We start from the raw sequence: 21,868 nt of genomic DNA, 5'->3' as shown, positions 1-21,868 counted from the left end.
TTGATGCATAAATATTTATTTATTGTTCTCTTCACTGATAATTAAAGTGCATCAAATTTAAAGTTCTCTAAAGCGTATAATTTAAGTTATTGGATGGGTAGCTTTAGGGGTGTAAACGAGCCGAACACGAGCTGTTCACGAACAGAGTCATTTGAACAACCCTAATCATGTCGTCATAAGACAATAAATGTTCGAGCAAGATTTAAAAATTATTATTTATATTAAAACATCATTTGAATCTAATTTAATAATTTTTATTCTATTTTCTTAATCAATATTTTAATTGATTATAAATCTTTGTAGCCTTGTAGTCAATTAGATTTTTTTAAAAATAATACTTTATATATATATATAAACATGATGAGTAGTATTTCGGTATTTCGAGCCGAACACGAACGAACACATCTTAGTTCGTGTTCGGCTCGTATGAGTAGTATTTCGAGCCAAAACGAGCCGAACACGAACGAACACATCTTAGTTCGTGTTTGGCTCGTTAACTTATCGAACGAAATTAACGAGCCGAACACGAGTTTCTTAACGAGCCGAAGACGAGCTGTTCGCGAACAACGAGCCGTTTTGGCAGCCCTAGGTAGCTTAATATCTATATATGTTCCTCTACATTATTTTAATTAGTAAAATTTCTTTTTTTCTCTCTTCATTGCTGATTATTTTTTACCAATTTTTAAGGAAGATTTACATGCATACCACTCAATTCCTATGTATTTACATATCTACTAGCTAAACATTAAATTTTTTACATGAAATATAGCTGCATTACTAAAATACAACTTCATTAAATAATGAATGAATACTTTATATGCATTCATTTCCTCATTTGTTACTTCATTAAATACATTAAAAAAAATAAATTAAAGCAGTCCTCATTTTATAAAAAATAAAAATAAAAAAAGCCTTAAATTCCCACCAATTCCTCTATTTCATCCCTTAAAACTTTGTATTTTGGGTCTCCATCCTATCCGGAGGTTGGCTCATATGTGACGTGGCCACTCCACTTGTCCTTATAATTATATAATTTATAAGTATGTAATAGGTCTCAATTTCCCCTAAATTCTAGGGATTTGATTTTTCACCATATTTTTGGGTTTTTTTAATCAATTGTATGCATCTTTTTCGGTTTGATAATTCCATTTCTTTAGATGTTGTAGTGATTGCATAATAGTATCTGCTTTCTATTTCGCCTACTTATAAAGAAAAGTATTATATGACTTCTAATAAACATTTTTTTTTCTCTTTTTATCAATAAATTTATAAAATAAGAATTCCGAAGACTTTCGAGAAGTTTAGGTAATGGACTTCCATACAATCTGAGAATATGGTGCCACAAATTATGTAAGCCTTGAGAGCAACACATATATGATTGGCATTGTTGGTTCTAAAAGATGGTGAGTCCAAGGAGCCTATATAAGGCATAAAGTAGTCCTTGTTAGTAGAGATTCAAGATGCCCAAGTCGATAGTCTACCTCGGCTGTTGCCACTACGAGAGAACTAGCATGCCATAGGCCTCATTCCAAGATTAGTGCTCTCCAACCAACCATCATACAGATGTGGCCAGTCAAGTACGAGTTACAAACACAAGCTAATATATGTTATGGATTAGACTAAAAAAATAAATTTCTATAGTTTTATTTAGAAAAATTAAGCCCGGAGTTGATGACCATTTCGGGATTTTCAAGAGAATTAATGGGAATGCATATAAGATTAACCTATTGAGAGACTAAAATTTATGTTACATTTAATATTATAAATTTGTTGTCATACTATGAGGATTCATATGCTTCCAGAAAAGAAGACAGCCTCTCCTACTTAGGAGAGTGATATGGGAAACCCTGCAATCACAAGTTCAGAGCACAATAAGCACCGTCTCATGATTTTCTTGCATAGCAGAAACTTTCCCACTTATCAAGCTATTGTGGGGTCGCAGACCTCTATTTAATATTATTTCAATTAGAATTAGGGTTATTTTTGTTTGAGAACTATTTATAGGTTATTATTTTTAAATTTTTTGGATTTTGGCCCTTTTTGTGTATTTGGATATTGCATTATCCAATTTCTACCTTAAGAACAAGTAGCATGTTTGCAGCTTGTTCAGAAACAGGTGGTGATTCTCATTCAACGACTGTATCTCAAGGAGCCATCATTCATGATTCACTCCATTGTTTCAAGTTGTATAACAGCCAAATATCTTTATTCTCTTCCAAATGTCTGGTTTTCTTTGCAACCCTGTTTTTTTACTATCTCTTTTTAAGGGGATCTTAGAAAACTAGAAATATTACTCTTTAGATTATCAATTGTTCAACCAGTTTGTAATTTCCATTTAATGTAATGGAAGTTATATTTTGTTTTTAAAATGGCCAATTTACATACATACTACGCAATTCTTATATATTTGCATATCTAACACCTAAGGTTTGGTATTTATCCTTTTAACATCTTAGTACAAGAAAGGTGTATCTCACTTTTTAAAATAGTGATTGTGGTGCTTTGCTGTGATGTTAAATATTTGAGTGGTATGCATGCAAATATCAATGTTTAGATGTTATATATGTAAATACATAATACTTGTGTGATATGTATGTAAACACTCCCCAAAAATAATGAATCTTGGTCAAGGATTTTGCAATGAACAAACAAAAGCAAGAAGCAAGTTCCTTTAGGAACCAAGCAGCTTCTTCCATCTAGCATATAGCAGCAGGAGCAAGAAGATGAGGAAAGAAACTGCTGTTGATCCGATGACGAATGAGGTGAACAGGTTGTCGATGTTGTACAATGAGCACGGAATGTTCATACCAAATAGTCCGGCTATCATCGAGTCGACTCCCATTGCGAATGAGAAGATGCCCAAAAACAGCTGAAGTTTAATCAGTTCATTTCTTTGATTATCCAGCTGAAAATTCACATAATGTTCTGTGTCATCAATGTATTCCCTCATCTGTGGATCAAAAAGATGGCATATGAATGAATGACAAGCGATTTTACTCGTAATAATATAAAAGAGAATAGTGGCATTTACATACATACCATAGCACATAATTCATATGTATATTCATATTTACATGCATATGACTCATATCTTTAACATCATGTCAAAAATATCACAATTATTATATTTTTAAATGTGAAAAAATATACCTTTCATACATAGATTCATGACACCAAGGCTCTATAAATGTAAAGACTCCAATTTTTAGGCCGAAAGATTGATAGCGATATCTTAAATAAAGTTAATAATCTCATGGCATATCTAAAGCATAGATTATGATGCATGCTATATCAGCAAATATCAAAGAACATCATCAAATATACCCTAGAAATCACAAATCTATGATTTGATGCTTCAACTATGTTACACTAAATCTATTCCCAAGTGACCAAAATTATGGCTAGAAATTTTTTTTTTGATGCAATTGATAGGGATAAATTTGATTTGCAGGTTATGTATTTATATATATAACACTTCAATTTTTAAAAGCCCCTGAGGTGATAGATAGGTAAATACATACGAATTGGGTGACATGTACGTAAAAGCCCCTTATAAATTTTTCATCACATGAAGGTGCTATGATAGGCTCTAAAAGCTAACTCAGAAAAAGACAGATAGAATAAAATATAAAGTAAAAAAATATTCTTATGCTAAAAACCAAAAACAAAAGCAAGATTTTCTTCTATCACATGCATGTTTCCACTAATTTACTCTCTAGCATTTTCTATCCTTCAGAAATATGCAATCACACGAAAATGCTATGATAAGCTCTAAAAGAAAACTCAGCAAAAAGCAAGCATAATAAAATATAAAATAAACAAAATATTAAGATGAAAAACGAATGAATGTTGCTAATAAATTCACCCTGAAATTTGGTTGACATATTAAATGAGTTAAGAGACTAAATTAAGATTTTTATAAACTCTGAGAATAAAAGGACCCTATACAAGACATTTATCTTGAAAAAACTAAAAACCACATAAAACTTTAAGACTATTAGACATTACATCTATGGGGAGGAGGAAGACATACCGCCAAGATTTTATTACGGGTCCCCTCCAATTGCATGAAGGAAGCCTCAAACATCATTTCTAAATCCTCCACATTGTTCTCATCTAAAGGAAAACTAACAGAGCTTGAGCTGCCTCCAGCTTGAGAGTTTAACCTTACATATTGTGGAGCAGGAACTGTGCTGATTGAAGTTGCAGCGGCCAATGCTGCTTCAAGTTGATGACTCTGCATTTGCTTTCTTGTCAGATAAAACTGGGGCATATCTTCGTTATTATCCAATAGATGCTCAATTTCATCTCTAACCTGGTAATATTGAAATTATTCCATAAACACTACTTCAATTATAAAAATTTGATGCACTGAAAACATTTCAAGAGCATGTTATGGCATTCAAAAAAACATATAAATTTGCAGTGAAATAGCATGTGGACTTATGAGCTGATGGGGATCACTATTGATTTTTAGTTTTCTATTTTTTATTTTTGTTTTGTTTTATTTTTATCAGTACTTTAAATAAATCATGTTTAGTACATTATAAATTATAATATCTTTATTTGTTTTTAAAAACACTCGAAACAATTTTTATATGTTTTGTGTGTTTTTTAAAAAAAGTGAATTTGTATTTGAAATCAAAAAGGCATAATTACATATAGACCATCCGAAACATTCACATTTACAAATTAAACACCTAGGTGATTTTTTTGAACTATCGAACCGATGTGTTTACGTGTGCCACAATCAAACTGTTGATAATTTGATAATAATGAAAAATATGAGTTGGGGTTTTACTATGAATTTCGATATTTGAGTAAGAATTTGAAAAATCGATGAAGAGGGTGGTTGATTTGTAAATAACAAGTTTCCGGTGGTCTCTAAATAAAAATATTTATAAGCTTAAAAAAAACAATAAAAAAAAAACAAATAACAAAAGTGATCAAACAAGCCCTTAATAACATCACCTTTTGAAAAAGCAGAAACACGGACACCAAAATGAAAAAACAAAAGTGATCCTAAACAAGCCCTTATTAACATACCTTTTGAACACGAGAAAGCAGACGAGTAAGGTTACTTTTTAAGCTTCGAACACGTTCAAGATTCTTGTTGCTTACATGCTTGGTCAGCTCATCCAATGCAAGATATAAATTTCTTACCAGATCAGTAACACTAGATTCTAAAGAGGTGCACACAATTCCCAGTGCAACATCCAGCACCTGCAACTCAAATGGGAGCACAAGTTCATCTTCATCATTCTCATTGTGCAACCGTTGTCCTGCGGTTGAGGACAAGTTTTTGCCGGATTCATCTGCGTTGCGAATCTCATGTAACTTTGATGGAGGGTTAAGAAAAATTTGTCGTCTAAGTTGATCCACAAAAGGGAGAACTTCATTACACAAGGGATTCAACAGCAGCACTTCATCAGCAGTAATTATAACCTTTATAAACTCTAAATTAACAACCATAGCCTTCTCCCTGACTGAAATATGATAAAAAAAACCAAAAAACATTCAGCCAACAGAAATTCAAATAAGAATAATGGAATTGGAATAAAACTATAGATTAGATGAATTTTACATCAAGTATAATAATGTCACAACGGGCTTACAAGTTTTTACTATTGTGTTAATAATCACTTCAATGAGCGCCATTCATTGAGCTAACCGTATAACAGAAGAGGAAAACATTATGAGATTGAATCATGATGCCCAAAATAAGAAACCAACTGTGACAACAAATAAGAAGATTTACATACATTCCACTCATTTCCTATGTATTTACATATCTAACGCCTAAAATTCAATTTTTACATACATACCACCTTCCCCATGCATGAAAAGGTGTATTTCAACTTTTTCAAAAGTTAATATAGTGGTATTTTTTATGTGATATGAAAGGCTTGGGTGTTTTAAATGTAAAAAACAAAGTTTCGTGTCATATATATGTAAATACATAGGAATAGGGTAGTACGTATACAAATGCCCCAAAGAAATATAAGTAGAATGCACATACAAGCTTATGTGATCAAGTTTTCCTCTAAACAAACAGAGGTGCTACTGATCAAACAGAGGATTTGAAAATTGTTCTTGATCAATTTTCATATATTTTTGGCAGCGTTTAAACTGTTCACCAATCTTGCATTAATGATGACAAACCCACATAAAAGTTCTTTTACATTGCACAGTATAAAACTTAAGCAAAAAAGAACAAATTTGTAAAATTTAGGTAATTAGGAGGATTTTAATTCATGAAAATCACATTTTTATTCTCGAGTAAAGTGAAAATAATCTATAAAAAGCATGTGTATGGTGGTAGTTCTTACAATGGAAAAGCGGACTTGATCTTATATTTTTGAAATATGTATGTGCCTGTTGCTGATCGATATACCATGTACCCTCTGTTTCTATTTTTTTAAAATTTTCACTTCCCTTACTTTCACTTACTGATAATCATATTCTTTTTGATCATTGAATCTGAACGAAATTAGTGATGATCGTCTGGTCGTTCATTCTAATTTGTCATGATATGAAGCGTCGTAAACTTAACTACAAAGAAGTTCTGTCATTGAGTCAGCATTTATATTTTTTTGACTTTTTTGGCCACATACATTGTAGGAGATCTATAACTGTGTTGTTTTAGAGTCATTTACATAGCTAGCACGGAATTCTTATGTATTTACATATCTAATACCTAAACTTTCATATTTACATACATAGCACTAAAATCTTTCTAACACATCAAAAATAGCACTATTACCACTTTTTATGAATGAAATACACCTTTTTCATGCATAATAAATTTAAAGCACCAAATTGCTATGCATGTAAAATTGTAAATATCGAAGTTTAGGCATGAGATATGCAAATACAAAAGAATTGTGTGCTACCTATGCAAATTTCGCTGTTTTTTTACTATTTTTGTTGTGCCATGTATGATTTGATCTATGATGGCCAGAGTACATAGATAGTTATAAGTAATACTCACTCATTGCACCCAAGTATGGCTATAAAGTTGAAACTACTTGTTGTAAAAATTATAATTTGAATATATACTGGGGGAAATTGAATTACAGTACAGGCGCTAATTACTGCACAAATTGCTGCAGACCAACTTTCAATAATTATCTAGTTTTGTTAAACAGACCAATATTATCTTCCCAAAAATTTGGCAATGAATGCCCACTGCCATGAAAACTCAGAAAAATCTGAGAGACAAACACTATAATTGCTCTTCAGGCAAACTGTTATACAGGCATATACTAAGAAGATTCAAGCTGATTGTATATGATGAAGGTTTAGAACCCCCAGAGCTAAGATTTTTTTCAAAATTTTAAAACCAACAAAATAACGTCAGGAGTTTTGGTAACAGGATTTGTAAAAGTGGGATTATTGCTAAACAAACTGTAAAAATTCGTTTAGTGGAATTGTATGAGAAGGTTAAAGAACATGATGAGTAGACATAGCAAGAGCATATAATCCAAAAACAATGAACATTCAAACAAATTGAGCATTTCCCTGAATTTGAACTTAATCCTTAAGCCACCATACTCTTAATGGTTAATATACTTTCTAGCTAATAACACTAACACTCTGTGCTAGTTTGCTGGCTCAAGATACTCTGAGTGATTTTTTTGTTAGTACGGATTTCAAAGTAGCTGGCTTTATTGTGAGAAGATAAATTTTGATTGCTTGAGTGTGTATTACAAACATCTCAAATTGAATCCAATAGTTTTGAGATTCATCTTTAACAAAAATTTAACCAGAACCAATAGGTTTTACAGCAGCATGAATATAAGCCGGCCAATCATGTATTAAAATGAACCATTCTAAGAACAGATATTCCTACATAAATGATAAAAACCCTACAATCCAAAGAAACAGATATTTCTAGCAATTTCATCAAAAGAGAATGGGGATCTCACTCACCGATGATACGAGATGAGTGAGCGAATAATGGGCCGAGAATCCTGAGATCACGAGCAGGGATGGACGCACGCCGCATAATCGAGCTTTTATCAAGTTCAATGATCTCCGATTTCCCCGACCGATCGAACAGCATCCAGAGTCGGGAACCCGCCTTTTTCTTCGCTCCCTTGGCTCCCGCAGACGTGCTCGCCGTCTCCGGCACCACGAGAAGAGGTAACGGAGTTACTACCGGCTGAAGCTTTGTTCTCCTGGAAGCTTTGAGCTTTCTGCGAAAGAATGAAGCGACGTTCTTCTTCCCGGATCGTCTCGCCATATCCTTGTTCGTCGATGGAGAGAACGCGATCCCAAAAAGAGGTTATAAAGAGAGAGAAAAACCCTGGGAGAGAGAGAGGAGACAAGAGAAGAGGTAGGAAGAGTTCCATCTTCTCTCTTCTCCATCTCCTTTCCCTTCCTCTTTCTTTTGGCGCTCGCTCGGCGTTCGGTATACGGTGGGGAATACGTCAGCAATGGCTACGCGCGCGCGTAAAACAATTAAAAGGGATAACTAAAATGTCGGAAAACATCAAATTCAAAAATTGAATCGGTTGGAATTTAAAATAAAGATTCATTTTTTTTAAATATAAAAAAGAATTAATATTTAATTTTAAAATTTAATCAGTTTTAATATTCATTAAATAAAAAAAAATAGGATTATGAAATTATATTATTTTAAAAGAAAATAAACTGAGCATATAATATTATTTAACTTAATTTAATTTGAAAATTTTAGCTTTAAAAAGATGGGGGGGAAGATGAAAGAGAAAAAAAAATTTATTTTTTTTTAAATTTGAAATAGATCTTTATGTTTTAAATTATTTTTTTTTTTAAATTTGAAATAGATCTTTATGTTTTAGTTATGTTAAGCAAGATGTTAAATTTCAATTTGCTTTGAACAAATTAAATTAAATTGAATTATATTTTGATTCAGTTTGGATTGGTTTTAGGAAGACTTTGTTTATTCGATTTTTAGGATTTCGAATTTCTGTTTATTTGATTTGACTAATTTATAAATAGAAGTATCCAAGCTAGCCCATTATACACCTCTCATTTTATTATTTGATTCAAATATATAGTGTTCAATTTAAAATATATATGATCAATATAAATATTTGAAAAAAGAGCATTTACATCTGCACCCCTCACTCTCCACCCCTCACTAAATAGATCTCAACCATGCACTTTGCTTTTTAAAGTGAGTTAATTATCATCTTGCAGTGCGTCAAGGTGCTGCAAAACACAGCACTAAGGTGGTGACTTGCTTAATTTTGAGACGATCTTCAAGAAGATTAAGGGGATGATTGAGGCAATCTCTTGATATGTATATTGAATAAAAAAATGATGCCAACATATTTGCAATGATCTTGTCATATATTACTTATTTATTTTGATGTGGATATTAAGGTGTTGCTTCTCTAGTAGCACTTAAAACCCCAATAGAATATTGTTTCAAAAGGCTAATTTTTGGATGTTGATTAAGGGGATGATTGAGGCAATCCCTTGATATGTATATTGACTAAAAAAATGATGCCAACATATTTGTAATGATCTTGTCATATATTATTTATTTATCTTTATGTGGATATTAAGGTGTTGCTTCTCTTGTAGCACTTAAAACCCCCATAGAATATTGTTTCAAAAGGCTAATTTTTGGATGTGTGGGTATTTTACATTAACAATAACATTCTCATAATTTTTTCACTATGCTTTTCTTACTATTTTCTCAATTTAAACCTTATGATTCTTGCAAGTATAGTCATGGCATTGCCATGAAAATATTTAGGAAAGGGGACAAAGTGTGGATCAGTAAAATAAAGACAAGCAACATGCTTTAAAAATTTAAACTTTATCAAAAACACATAACCTATCCAGAGTATTAGCAAATAATTAAGGAATTCTTAAAAATTTAAGGCAATGTTTTTAACTAGATTGTTGACTTTACAAAAAATTTATAAATTTTTTTGAAAGGTTATATAAACATCAAAACTATGAAATCATTTGATATATTACTCACTTCATCTAAAATATTAACCTAACGTTGTCCTTATGGCAATATCATGATGCTAAAATATAGGTTCGATCTAATTAGGATCATTTTTTATAAGATAATTGTTAGCACCAAAATAGTAAATGCTTTGATTCTAATTTAAGTTCATCTTTAAGATGAGTTTGAGTTTGCCACTCTCATTCTCATTTGTTTGAATTAGGAACCACCATATGTTTTGGCCTCTAGCCCGTTCATAGAGATAGTTTAAATATTTCGCTATATCAATATTCAATTCACATGCCAATCTCTTAGGCAATTTTAGCTTAATTAACTAAGCTAGAAATCCTACCTCAACGATTGGCCTAGGTTGAGCGGGACATAATTTATTCATGACTATAACTCTATTTTTTAACATAGCAAAGACTATAGGAGACAACATTTCCTCATTCAGTCCTTCAAACTCAATCAATTTTTATTTAAAAATGTTTGACCATTGTTGACCATAGGTTAAATGTCTTCCTATATTGATCCTAATTATCTAATAGGCCAAACTATTAGTTTAAATTATCTCTCTTTATTTCACAAGATTAGCCACATACTTGTTATTCTTGTGATACTCTTAGCTTAACCTATGAACCTAGGTTAAACCCATGGTCAACATCTATTTCGTGATTTTAAACAAGATTATCTAATCTTTTGGCTATAATCCTTTAATAAGATTTATACTACTAAACCATTGTTGAAATTATTTCAATTGATCATTCGAGTAAACTAGACCCTAATGCTCCTCAATCAGACATCCAATTAAATCAATATGATGCTAAACTTTATTATTACGAAAAATTGCCCTTTGCCAACCATTTGAATCAGTTATATAGGTTATAATAGTATAATAAACTTAAATGAACCTTTATTATGATTAGACAAGTTAACCCAACTAGACTTAAATGACCCATCTGACCCCTTAAGGCTTATAGAACAAGGTTGACATAATTGAACAAATTAAGCCTAACCAATCTCTAGAAACTATTTCATTTGATTAATCCTATATGATTTAGGCTTAATTGAGTCGAAATGAACTTCTTTTAATATTCCATGTAGCTTAATAAGTAAAGTGCATACTTTTTAGGAAGATTTACATACACGCCACTTAATTTCTATGTATTTACATATCTAACCCAAACTTCAATTTCTACCTATAACAACAGTATTTTTTATGTGATATGAAGCGTTTGTGTGGCATAATGTAATCTTAACTTTACAAACTTTGGCGCCAAGAAATTTCTTACAATTACCAAACTCTTAAGGTTGGAAAGGTAATTAATTAATTAATTGCTTATCACATCCACATCATCATCAATAATAAAGAAATAAATAAAGCTCATCAACGAAAGCTTGTCTTATTAAATTACCTTTCTTCTTGTATACTTCACAAATTAATTAGAATGTATGGAGCTACATTGCAATCACCAAATTTTTAAGAAAATTCTGAATTTTCTTATATCAATCTTTTGCACTTGCCACCATGATCTTTTGCTCTTGGCACCATTACCATAAACCATATATATATATAGATATATATATGTATAGCTTTCAAATAATTTTCTTTATTATTTATGATCTATCATTATTGTTTACTAGAGCTCTCATATTAATTTTATTTAATTTATTAGAGCTTAATTGTCACTTAATTGTCACCATTGTCGGGCCACCGCCATTAGATGACCATTGTTGCCTGGTCACAACCACCACTTAACCATTGATGCCCGGCCACCATTGTTGTCATCATCGAACCATGTTGTCTGACCGTTTCCACAGCCTGATAGTTCATTCCCAACCATCGTCCTCAGAATATTGTAGCTCGGTCTCCTTTATCATTACATCACCAACGTCATCGGTCCACTGCCGCTTGATTGCTATTATCGCCAGAGCAATGTCATCATTAGATTGTTGTTACCTAGCTACCACAGCCACTCTGCTAGACTGCTAATGTCAAGCCAACTCAATCTTGTCGGAACTGTAGTTGTCGGGATGTCGTCGTTACCTCAGCTGTCATTGAGCTATCATCGATGCTTTAGGCCTCCATTGTTGGAACACCATCTCGATGTCAGAACAACATCTTCAGGTTGTCATCCCCACTAAACCACTAACATCGCATTGATCAATAGACCATGATCGTTGCTGCTAGACCACTATCTCCCAGCCGACGTCGCATGTACCATTGGCATTGTCGAACCACTATCGTTGGCATTGTTGAACCACTACCATTGGCATTGTCAGACCACTACTGTCATCATCGGATAACTATCTATTAACTCCCACTATCATCGTACCACCTTCACCTATCAATCAACATAACATGATCACAAGGATAATGTTGTTGCTATCACGTTGTTGATTGACTATTATCACGGTTATTGTCAAACCAACAACACCTGACTGACTCATATGCCACCATTGGACCTTTGTTGTCACATTGTCATTGTCAATTCACTGTCAAATGACCATCATTATTAATGTTGTTGGATCACTGTTGTCTCGCAACCACCCCTATTGTTGCTAATAAATCCCGATCTCCATCACAAAGCCTTAATTTTTAATCTTCCATTATCACAGTCAGTTTATTATCACTTCTCCAATATTTTCCCAATAGTACATTAGAAGTTGGTTCCATTGTTTCTCTCAGACTAAAATCGAGATGATGGCTTTGGATTTGACTCCCAAGTATAGATAGAGCTCTTTGTTTGACTTTAAGCTTTAGAAGAGTGGTGGTGATTTTAGAGATTTTTTTAATTTTTTGAATGCTTATTCATATTCATCTGACCATAAGAAATTCTTCACTCCTCGTAATATTTTGAAGAAAATATCGCGCATGCTGCCCAATTTCAAGATGAACCAACTTTGGTCTGTGATTCAGTTGGTTAACTTTTGGACCTTCTAGGTGCTCCGTAGGGATGTCATATTGATCAGTGCCTGAGCTTTGGGTTAGCCTTTATTCCCTCCGAGGTTAAGAGGTAGCTTAAGCATTTTCTTGGATGCTTATAATGTATACTTGAGAGGATTAAGCTTCATATTAAATTTGATTACATTATTTGAGGTCTATTTCAAATCTTTCTTTTGTGGTGTTTACTTTTTAATTAGATATCATCCACATATACTTTAACATTTCTTTTTTTTTTATTTTGCAAAAATTACATCCATCATACAACGTATATATTTTTCAGCTCAATGGGCACTACAATATAGTTATACACTCCCTCGCTTGTGATGAAAATAGTCTTTCTAGGGTTGGTTGGATGTATATTTATCTGATGGTAACCAGAGAAGGCATTGTGGATGCTCATAATAGAATGAACGACTGCTGCTTCTATGAGTGCTTTGTTCTGTGACAGAAAGTGCTATCATTCAGTTAATTGGTGTTCAAATTGCTGATTTAATGCAGATCCTCCATTTGTCATTCGATTTATACACCATGATAACATTTGACAATCATGTCGGATACTGGACCGCTTAGATGTGGCCAACCTCTTTTTGAATTGGCTCAACTAATATGATGTTTGACATTCTTAACTTATGATTCATCAGTCGAGCGCTAGTTTCACATTCAAAGTGTGGTGGGTGACATTGATTTGATATCCCAGACATCTTGGTGGCATATCAAGCAATAAATTACTCGGTGTCTCCTAAGGATCTCGATAAATGCATCCTTATGATATACATTAAAAGCTTCACTTTCTAGAAAAAAATTATCAACATCGCCTTTGGTCACAGGAGTTTGATGGGTAATCTCGTTGATCTCGTAACCCATTCTCGTAGATTATTCAGATTGAGGGGTTCTTGTTGGATGCTTTTGACCACCTAGAAATAACATGTACAAGACTGCTTAAGGTCACTGTGAACAATGATTGCCACTCTATTGCATGGGAACTTCATAGCTACATGGTAGATAAAGGTGAAGACATATAAATAATTGAGTGGGGATGACTAAAAATAACATTTTAGGTAGAAGTTAGTCAACCACTATGAAGTCCGTCATGTTGGTTAAATGCTTGTCCTTTTCTCCCCAAATAACCAATAAAGTGATGGTTCCTACTACCTCCTTTCTCTCCTAGGACCCATCTTTTTGAACACCAAATTGAAGAGCATGTTCGCAGAGCCACTAGTGTCGATGAGGATGCTACCAATCTAGTAGTTGGTAATCATTGCAATTGCGGCGATAGTGCCATTATAAAGGTTACCAAGTTTTTGTTCTTGAAGGTTATTTGAGGATGTGAGCTTCATTTGGGTATGAGAGTTGTTGCACAGTTCTCCCAACAGAAGGCTCTTCAAGTTACCTCGGCAGAATGAGTCTCCATTTCCTCCAAAGATGGTGGGAACTACACCAATGATATGGATTTCGTGGACTCAAATTGGCATGTCTGATATTTCGTAAACTGGAGCCTTCCCTTGTCACTACGCCATTGCTTCTGGTTCCACAAATTCCTTCAATTTCCCAACTTTGATCATATCTTAGATCATGCCCCAGAGGTGTCGACACTCTTGTGATTGTGGTTCCTGTGGTTGACACAAAGTTTGTTTGGATCTCAAAGGTAAGCTTTGATCCTCATCAAAGGCTCTCTTCTAAAATAATATTTATTTTGTATGGCTTCTACTATCTCGACCATTGAAACTCTCAACAGAGTTGATTTAGGTATTTTGTGGTTGGATAGCGAGCACTTTTCATACCAAGTTAGACGTTGGCTAGGATATCGGTCTTGAATCCCTCGGCGGTTCAATCTATCGGTTGCCCTATAATCTTGGGGTAGTTGAGCCTCTTCATAATGAGGATAAACAAAAGGATGTGAACTGCATCTCAGTCTCTACCTTTCGCTTTGGGCAATACTATTTTACGGGTGACGATTGGAGGAATCCACTTTGGAGGAGGCAGAGTTAGAGTAATACTCCTTGGCCTATATGTGGTTGTTAACTAGCTCCAACATCTAAGCTAGTGTCTTTGGTCACTATAGGCTCAACACATATCAGAAGAGTTCTTCTTCATAAAATGCTTTCCCTAGTTATAGGGGAGAGGGTACAATGATGTATTATATTTTTACCATTGTTTGGAAAGTGTCTGTACTAGAGTATTTCTAGTATTTTACTTATATAAGTTTATCGTCTGACGAATTTTTGGCTTGACTGACTAAGCTTAGTTGATTTTGGGTCATTGGGATCAACTCGCTCTACCGAGCTTGGTTGACCTTGGCCGATTGACTAATCAAGCCTGGTTGTCAAACCTCAATCCTCGGGGAACATCCTATAAGGCGTCCATGGGATGGTTAGAGATGTTGTGGAGCTACATTTCCCTTTGGGTCGTCTCTATCGGAGTGTAAGCTATTGTATCGGGTCGTTTTCCATTTAACGGCTAACTCGAATGTTCTTTTGTTTCATTTTTGGTCAAAGGACATTTGCTTGCATCATCCGACCATCTTCTTGTCCACCTCATGGTTCTATCGGAGTGTAGGCTATCGTATCGGGTCATTTTCCTTTTAACGGCTAACTCGAATGTTCTTGTGTTTCATTTTTGGTCAAATGACATATGTTTGCATCATCCGACCATCTTCTTGTCCACCTCATGGTCCAATCAGCTTTGGCATTATTAGTTTAACTTGCATAGCTTTGCTTTGTCGGTCAAGTCGGCCTCACAATCTTCTGATAGCAAACCTCGTGATTTTCTCACAGTGGGCCAACCTCGTTCTACTATTCACTTCAATGCTGCATATTTTCTATGTACATTTTATATTTGGGTCATATAAATACATAACACCCGTTTCCTATTTATTTACATAAATAATACCTAAACTTTACTTTTTTACATTTATAACAACCAAATCTTTCATATCACAACAAAAATGTCACCATTTTAACTTGAAAAAATGGCATGCACATTTTCATACATTGTTAAGGTGGTATTTATGTAAAAATTGAAGCATAGGTGTTAGACAAGTAAATACATAGAAATTGAGTGGTATGTATGGAAACCTTCATTTATATCTGTACCACCAAATTTTTCATATCAAATGAAAAAAAAAAAAAAAAATCTACTATTTTATTTTTTAAAAAATAGGGAAATAACCCTTTAAAAATAGTGTAATAAATCTTTTCATGCATTGATAAGGTGGTATATATGCAAAAATTGAATCTTGGGGGTTAAATATGTAATTACATAGGAATTGAGTGGTATGCAAGAATATCTTCCAAGAATTAAATACTGATTACCACTAACAATAAAATTGCAACATTTTGTAAAACTCTACAAGCTAGTGAACAATAGGAAAAACATGACATTTAGAACAAATTTATTTGTCTTTTATTAAAGAAGAAAAGGATGCAAAGAGCCAAAGTCTTAGTTACATAAAGGAGAACTTGATACTCAAAGAAACTCTAAAGATGATTAAAAGCAAAATACCATGAAGAAATAGAAAGAAAACTAATGATAGCAAGAGTGTAAAATAAAACACTGGCGAACTTATTGGTGGACGGATATCACAATTTTTTATATGATAGAAACTGTATACAAAAAATATGTCAGCACAAATCATAAAGCAAACAAACAATTTAGAAGGAATGCACTGCTGATCAGACGGACTGAAAACTAGTGAATAAGGCATTTAGATTGAACGACCGAAAGACCGTGCCAGAGAGCTTCTCATAGGACGATGGCCGGCTTTTAGACCGATCGACAAGTACCATTGGAGTCTAAGCGAGACGAGCGGTTGACGAAGTTCTTACTAACCGAATCAATTCATCAATCTTATTATATTCAAGTATCTTTGTAAATACTAAAAATGCTAATAATGATGAGGGGACTGATATGCAATTTTGTAAGAGAGACATATTCCCATCAATAGGTGGTTCATATCTTGAGATGACATTTTCTATCTTAGGGACTGGCCATGCTAATCCCTCTTAGGATCATTATTATAACCCCTAATGCTAAGACCCAGATGTTATATAATATGCTAGAGAATCATTTAAATCATTATACACCTAAATTGAAACAAACCTTTGTTATTATACTTAATTGCTCTCATTTCTCATACATGACAAAATTAATTAGACCTTAATTAAATAACCACCAAACTAACTTAGCACATATTAGATACTTTAATAGCCTTAACCTCAAACATAAAAGGAAGTGATCAAAATTAGGATTATATTTCTTTATTGATTGATAGAGTAATGCAATGATGGGCTAATAATATTATTGGTGCCATAAACTTGTACATATATAAGCATGAAATTTTAGTTGATAGATGTAAATAGGTAAGAATTGTATGTGAACCCATGCAATCCCTTAATTAAATTACTTATTCTTATAGAAATTCATCTTATACTTTTTAATCATGATTATTGCTGTTGCTGTCAAATAATCTAGTTGTATCGATTAATAGTTTAATTATATCTTCATTTTATACTTAATTATGTTATCAAATAATTTAATTATATTGAAGGTGGAACGTGATGCAGAAAATCAAGATTGTTGAATATAGCATTAAATTATTATACGATAACATTTTATAAAGGTGTAATGGGATACATTTTATACCTTAGAGGAGACAACAAGATTGTTGAACAAGATTTTGACAAGAAGATTTAGGGTCTGTTTGGGGCAGCTGTAGCTTATTGAATAATCTGCTGATAAACTGATTAAAAATAATCTGTTGATAAGCTAGGTAAGGTAGCTATTACAAATTTTTATTTTTATGTAAAAGTCAAACCACAGTGAGAAAGCTGTCACCGCATCTAGATAGGTGTGGTGTGAAAGTACTATTTTCAACATTTTGAAAACGCACAAGCTGTCGAAACGCAGCTTATCCAAACAGGTCAGGTGCGTTTTTAGAACGTCACCGCACCAAATAAGCTACCCACACGGGCCCTTATTAGGAAAAGGATTAAATATTCATCTTTTTCTAATTAAAGTTGCAGCAAACCACCGCTCATAAGTCATATTTACATAACCATACATGGGGTAACTTTGAATTATATAATTAAGACAATTATGACATATATAAATAAATAACCACCGCACCCGGAGCGAGATCGTTCGACGTGCGCATTTATGTTCCTTTCGTCAGCGTAAAGGGGTGTTTGGTAGTGATACATCACCAACAAATTTTTATCATCCGGCATGAATCTCGATGCAATATTTTGAGCAAGAAACATTCATACTTCAATTAAAAGTCATCCATAACTTCGATTTCAACAAATTTATAGTCAAACTGACCAACTCGATGAGACGAACCTAATGATGTCAAAGTCAGTCTAATTCAAGTCGAAGCCCAGATCAAGTGATTAAATCATTCTTGAAAGTTTTTAGGACACATTTGAAAGATCAAACGAATATCAAGTTAAATTTAATATTTATTTTTTTGGTTTATTAAATTCATTTATAGGTTAAATTTATTAGATTAGGCACAGGAAAAAAAATATTTTAAATAGATTTATCAAATACAACAAATAAATTTAATTGAGTTTAATTTTAATTGAATTAAACATTACTTTAAATGTAATAATGTTTAAATTTAGTAAATTAGGATTTATCGAATTTAATAAAGTCTATTTAACTTGAATGCTGGTCGCAAGCAAACACGTCTAAAGAAAACGGTAACAGTTTCCGTCGATTCGTCTGGATCGCCGGAGGGCCCTTCGATCCCGATTTCTTTGATCTAGGGTTAAGACCGGGAGACCAGTGTTTCTCCCGATTAGGGTGGGATTTGAGCAAATTTCTTAGATCTCTTCCATCTCACATACCGAATCAAGCGATTGAGCTAGGGTTTCTCGACTTTCTGATCTTTTTAGAGTTTCTTTGCTAGGAATCATGAACGATCCGTCGCAGATGCTGAACCCCGGAACTTTGGGATGTGGCAGCCGCAGCCACAAGCACCGCTTCCACCGCTCCCACCACTTGCACCGCAGCCAACAACTGCCTCCGTGACGGAGGAGCCGATGGGGTTTCAAAACCCTAGACCGGTTTTCGCTCCCACCGGCGCGAAACCAGTGAGAGCCAACTGGAATAGCAACAAGCGGAATAAGGTTGCTGCGGGAGCCGGAGCCGGAGTTGTTCCCGGCGGGTTACCACCTGCCGGCGGCGGCGGCACCGGAATTTCAGGGTACAGACCCCCGACTTTAACGGAGCTACAGTATCAGAACCGCTTAAAGGCTAGGCGCTTCTACCCAAAGAAAAAATTTAGTCGATTCGCCCCATTTGCCCCACGAAACACCACTTCTTTCATTATTCGTGCTAAGAAATCAGGCGGGATTGCTTCGCTGGTTTCGCCTTGCCCTGTGACGCCGGCGATCCTCCCGACCCCAACCTTCTCCCCCTCTAGAGAGGGACTGGTTGATATGGCTAAGGAAGAGTGGGGCGTGGATGGATATGGATCCATGAAGGGTTTGATACGTCTCCGCTCCCCAACTGCTGGTGGCAGCCGGAATAACGTTGGGGTTGAAGATGACGATGATGATGAGGATGGATCAAGCGAGAGTGATGTTGAGGAGCACGTGGAGGTAGAAAGACGGCTAGACCATGACCTCAGTAGATTTGAGATAGTGTACCCGAGCTTTGTTGAAGAACAAGGTGGCGCTACTTCTTCAGCTTACTTGCTGGAAAACCGAGTTGATGATCAGGACTCTCACATTGCTCAGCTGGAAGAGGAAAACCTCACACTGAAAGAGAGGCTTTTTTTGATGGAGAGGGAGATGGGTGAGCTTAGGAGGAGGCTACTGCTGTTGGAGACTGACTATAGATTGCACAATGAGAGGAACAACGACAACAACAACGAACAACATGGTGACCATGATGATAATTTGAATATGAAGGAGGCGTCGGAGAATGAAGGTGGAGGTGATGTGTGCTCGGAGAAGAGCGTTGGAGACTATGAAGAGAGCTGCGGAATTGCCCAGCAGGAGTGAAGGGAGTTTACTCGACCATCTGTTCTTCCTGTACATATTTTCAGTTGACATTACCTTCAAACTTTTCATGCTTTAATTAATGTTTTTGTTGCTCTTTGGCTTTTGCATTCGATGTCTAGTGTTAGACTAGTAATCTGTAGTGATGCTTTTATGAAAAGCAGCTTATGTTTAGGTCAGAAATAATGTCTTCTTATCATCATCATCTTTTCTTTCATCTAAAGACCATACCTTCGATATTAGTGTTTGCTATTTAGTCTCAAAAAGCTTCTGAGAAGGCTGCTAAGTCCTATAATGATGCATAACATCACTATAATTTAATGATTAAGAGGCTTTCTGGTACAGATTTAAGTTGAATTTAACTTAGATATCGGGCACAGAAAAAATGACAACTTTTAAATCTTACATTTAGTAAATCTAATGTCTTCTTAATTTTCTCTCATGTTTGCGTTAAATCTAGGATTTACTAAATCCTTGTGTTGATAGGATTTAATAAATCCAGATTTACAAAGTTTACTAGATCCATTATTGAACAGCTCCTAAGGCAAGTTATATATAATGCATGGTAACCGCTTAACGTTCTTAGATGATTTGTAAAGCACCATGATATATGTATATGTATATGTATGTATGTGTGCAAAGCTTCGCCTTAAGTCTCTCCTATGTGGGTCGAATTAACACATATGGGGTGGATAGATACATGTTTCCATCAATTTTTTTAATATATATATATATATATTTCTCATGCAGAAATCTGGCTTTTTCTGTTGTTTTTGTCTGATGATTATTGTTAGTCATTTCAAATCCTGGAAAATGTTTTAGGGTGTGCTTTGTCGCCGTTTGATGATTTGCCGTTAAAACATTTTATATGTTAGGAATTAATGCTATTATTTTGGTGGGAAGAATTACATTAAATGCGTATATACGCATGCTCCATGCCTTGGTTCAGGTTCTCTGTTTGCATTTATAATGTATCTATCATTCAGGTATGTATAATCCATGAGAGGATTAGTGACTTGTTGATAAAAAAAAATATTTAATAAACTATCTCTCATCATTCTTACAAATTTTCACTTTATATTCTACATATATGCTGCATATTTGTTCAGATTATCGCCCTTTAATAGGAGAATTTCTACAAGCTGTCTTTCATTAAATTTCAAACGTTTTTTTTCTTTTTATTTTCCACCCAATAAATTCTGAGTAGGGAATTTCCTTCAAAGCTTTGGGGACGGTTCTCTTATGCCCAGTTTGTTACTGATTTTTATTTTTCAAATTAAAAAAAGTAATACAGATGCAAATAACATGGTCTACTAGATGAAGAAATATTACATGCAGACAATGTTGGTGTGGATTTGGTGATATTGTGGTGGTATTCACCTTAATACCGCCACAATATCATTAATCCGCACGTAATATTTCCTCACGACTGCTTTATTTTAGTATTTGGAAATAAAAATGTCAAAAGAAAACAGGAAATGTTTTGGTTTGGCTTTATATTGCTATTGAAAATCACAATTGCTTGATAAAAGTTCAAAAGAAAATTGTCTTTATTATCTTTGCTATAGTAATAATTGGCCAAATATTTTTGTTTTTTGTTTATTTATTTATTTATTGATTTTGCAAAGTTGCTCTTGCTATGCTTATACTTTCATTCTCAAGTATCTTCCATTAATAATATTAAGTTATGATGACCTGCCATTTTCACCCCTTCATGTATTTTTTGACATTCTTAGTTGCCAATTTAATCACACTTTTGTTGAGATTTTTATGATAAGGGTTTGATAAGAAGATTGTGATGGTTTAATATTTGAATGATGTTATATCATTTGATCCCACTATGCTTTGAGCAATCAAAGCAATTTCGCAGAGAGTTTAAATATTTGAAGGGAATATAAACTCTAATTCAAACTTTGGTCCAACCTTATTCGAATATGTTTGAATTGTGTTGAGAATATGTTGAAA

The 21,868-nt window shown here is 34.0% G+C and overlaps 2 protein-coding genes across 3 annotated transcripts; one reads left to right on the top strand and one right to left on the bottom strand.

The window, feature by feature from the left end:
• Window positions 1–2,541: 2,541 nt before the first annotated feature.
• Window positions 2,542–8,330, bottom strand: LOC110030112 (magnesium transporter MRS2-4-like). Of its 2 annotated transcripts, none has more exons than XM_020732690.1 (4): window positions 7,933–8,330; window positions 5,047–5,486; window positions 4,034–4,315; window positions 2,542–2,950 (listed from the first exon to the last, which is right to left on the bottom strand). In XM_020732690.1, the coding sequence occupies exons 1-4, from the start codon at window positions 8,243–8,245 to the stop codon at window positions 2,672–2,674; spliced, it is 1,314 nt and encodes a 437-aa protein (XP_020588349.1). In that variant the 5' UTR covers window positions 8,246–8,330; the 3' UTR covers window positions 2,542–2,671. The 2 variants fall into 2 exon arrangements, with proteins under 2 accessions (XP_020588349.1, XP_020588350.1); XM_020732691.1 differs by having other exon boundaries at window positions 2,542–2,905.
• A 10,266-nt stretch (window positions 8,331–18,596) lies between these two features.
• On the top strand, window positions 18,597–20,066 carry LOC110030108. The gene has a single exon (XM_020732682.1). It carries the CDS (start codon window positions 18,854–18,856, stop codon window positions 19,904–19,906), a length of 1,053 nt encoding a protein of 350 aa, XP_020588341.1. The 5' UTR covers window positions 18,597–18,853; the 3' UTR covers window positions 19,907–20,066.
• Window positions 20,067–21,868: the final 1,802 nt, after the last annotated feature.

The sequence above is a fragment of the Phalaenopsis equestris genome, unplaced genomic scaffold, assembly GCF_001263595.1.
Source record: "Phalaenopsis equestris unplaced genomic scaffold, ASM126359v1 Scaffold000657, whole genome shotgun sequence".
Lineage (NCBI taxonomy): Eukaryota > Viridiplantae > Streptophyta > Magnoliopsida > Asparagales > Orchidaceae > Phalaenopsis > Phalaenopsis equestris.
Note: the sequence above shows the minus strand (reverse complement) of the source record. Positions and strands in the feature narration are given on the sequence as shown.

What these genes read in the sequence shown, in the direction of transcription:
- LOC110030108 (XM_020732682.1), top strand. Translation starts at nt 18,854, where the DNA reads ATGTGGCAGCCGCAGCCACAAGCACCGCTTCCACCGCTCCCACCACTT.
- LOC110030112 (XM_020732690.1), bottom strand. Translation starts at nt 8,245, where the DNA reads ATGGCGAGACGATCCGGGAAGAAGAACGTCGCTTCATTCTTTCGCAGA. An exon ending in TCACTCATCTCGTATCATCG is followed by an intron (nt 5,487 to 7,932) that starts GTGAGTGAGATC and finishes ATCATATTTCAG; the next exon opens with TCAGGGAGAAGGCTATGGTT. An exon ending in TGCTTTCTCGTGTTCAAAAG is followed by an intron (nt 4,316 to 5,046) that starts GTATGTTAATAA and finishes CAATATTACCAG; the next exon opens with GTTAGAGATGAAATTGAGCA.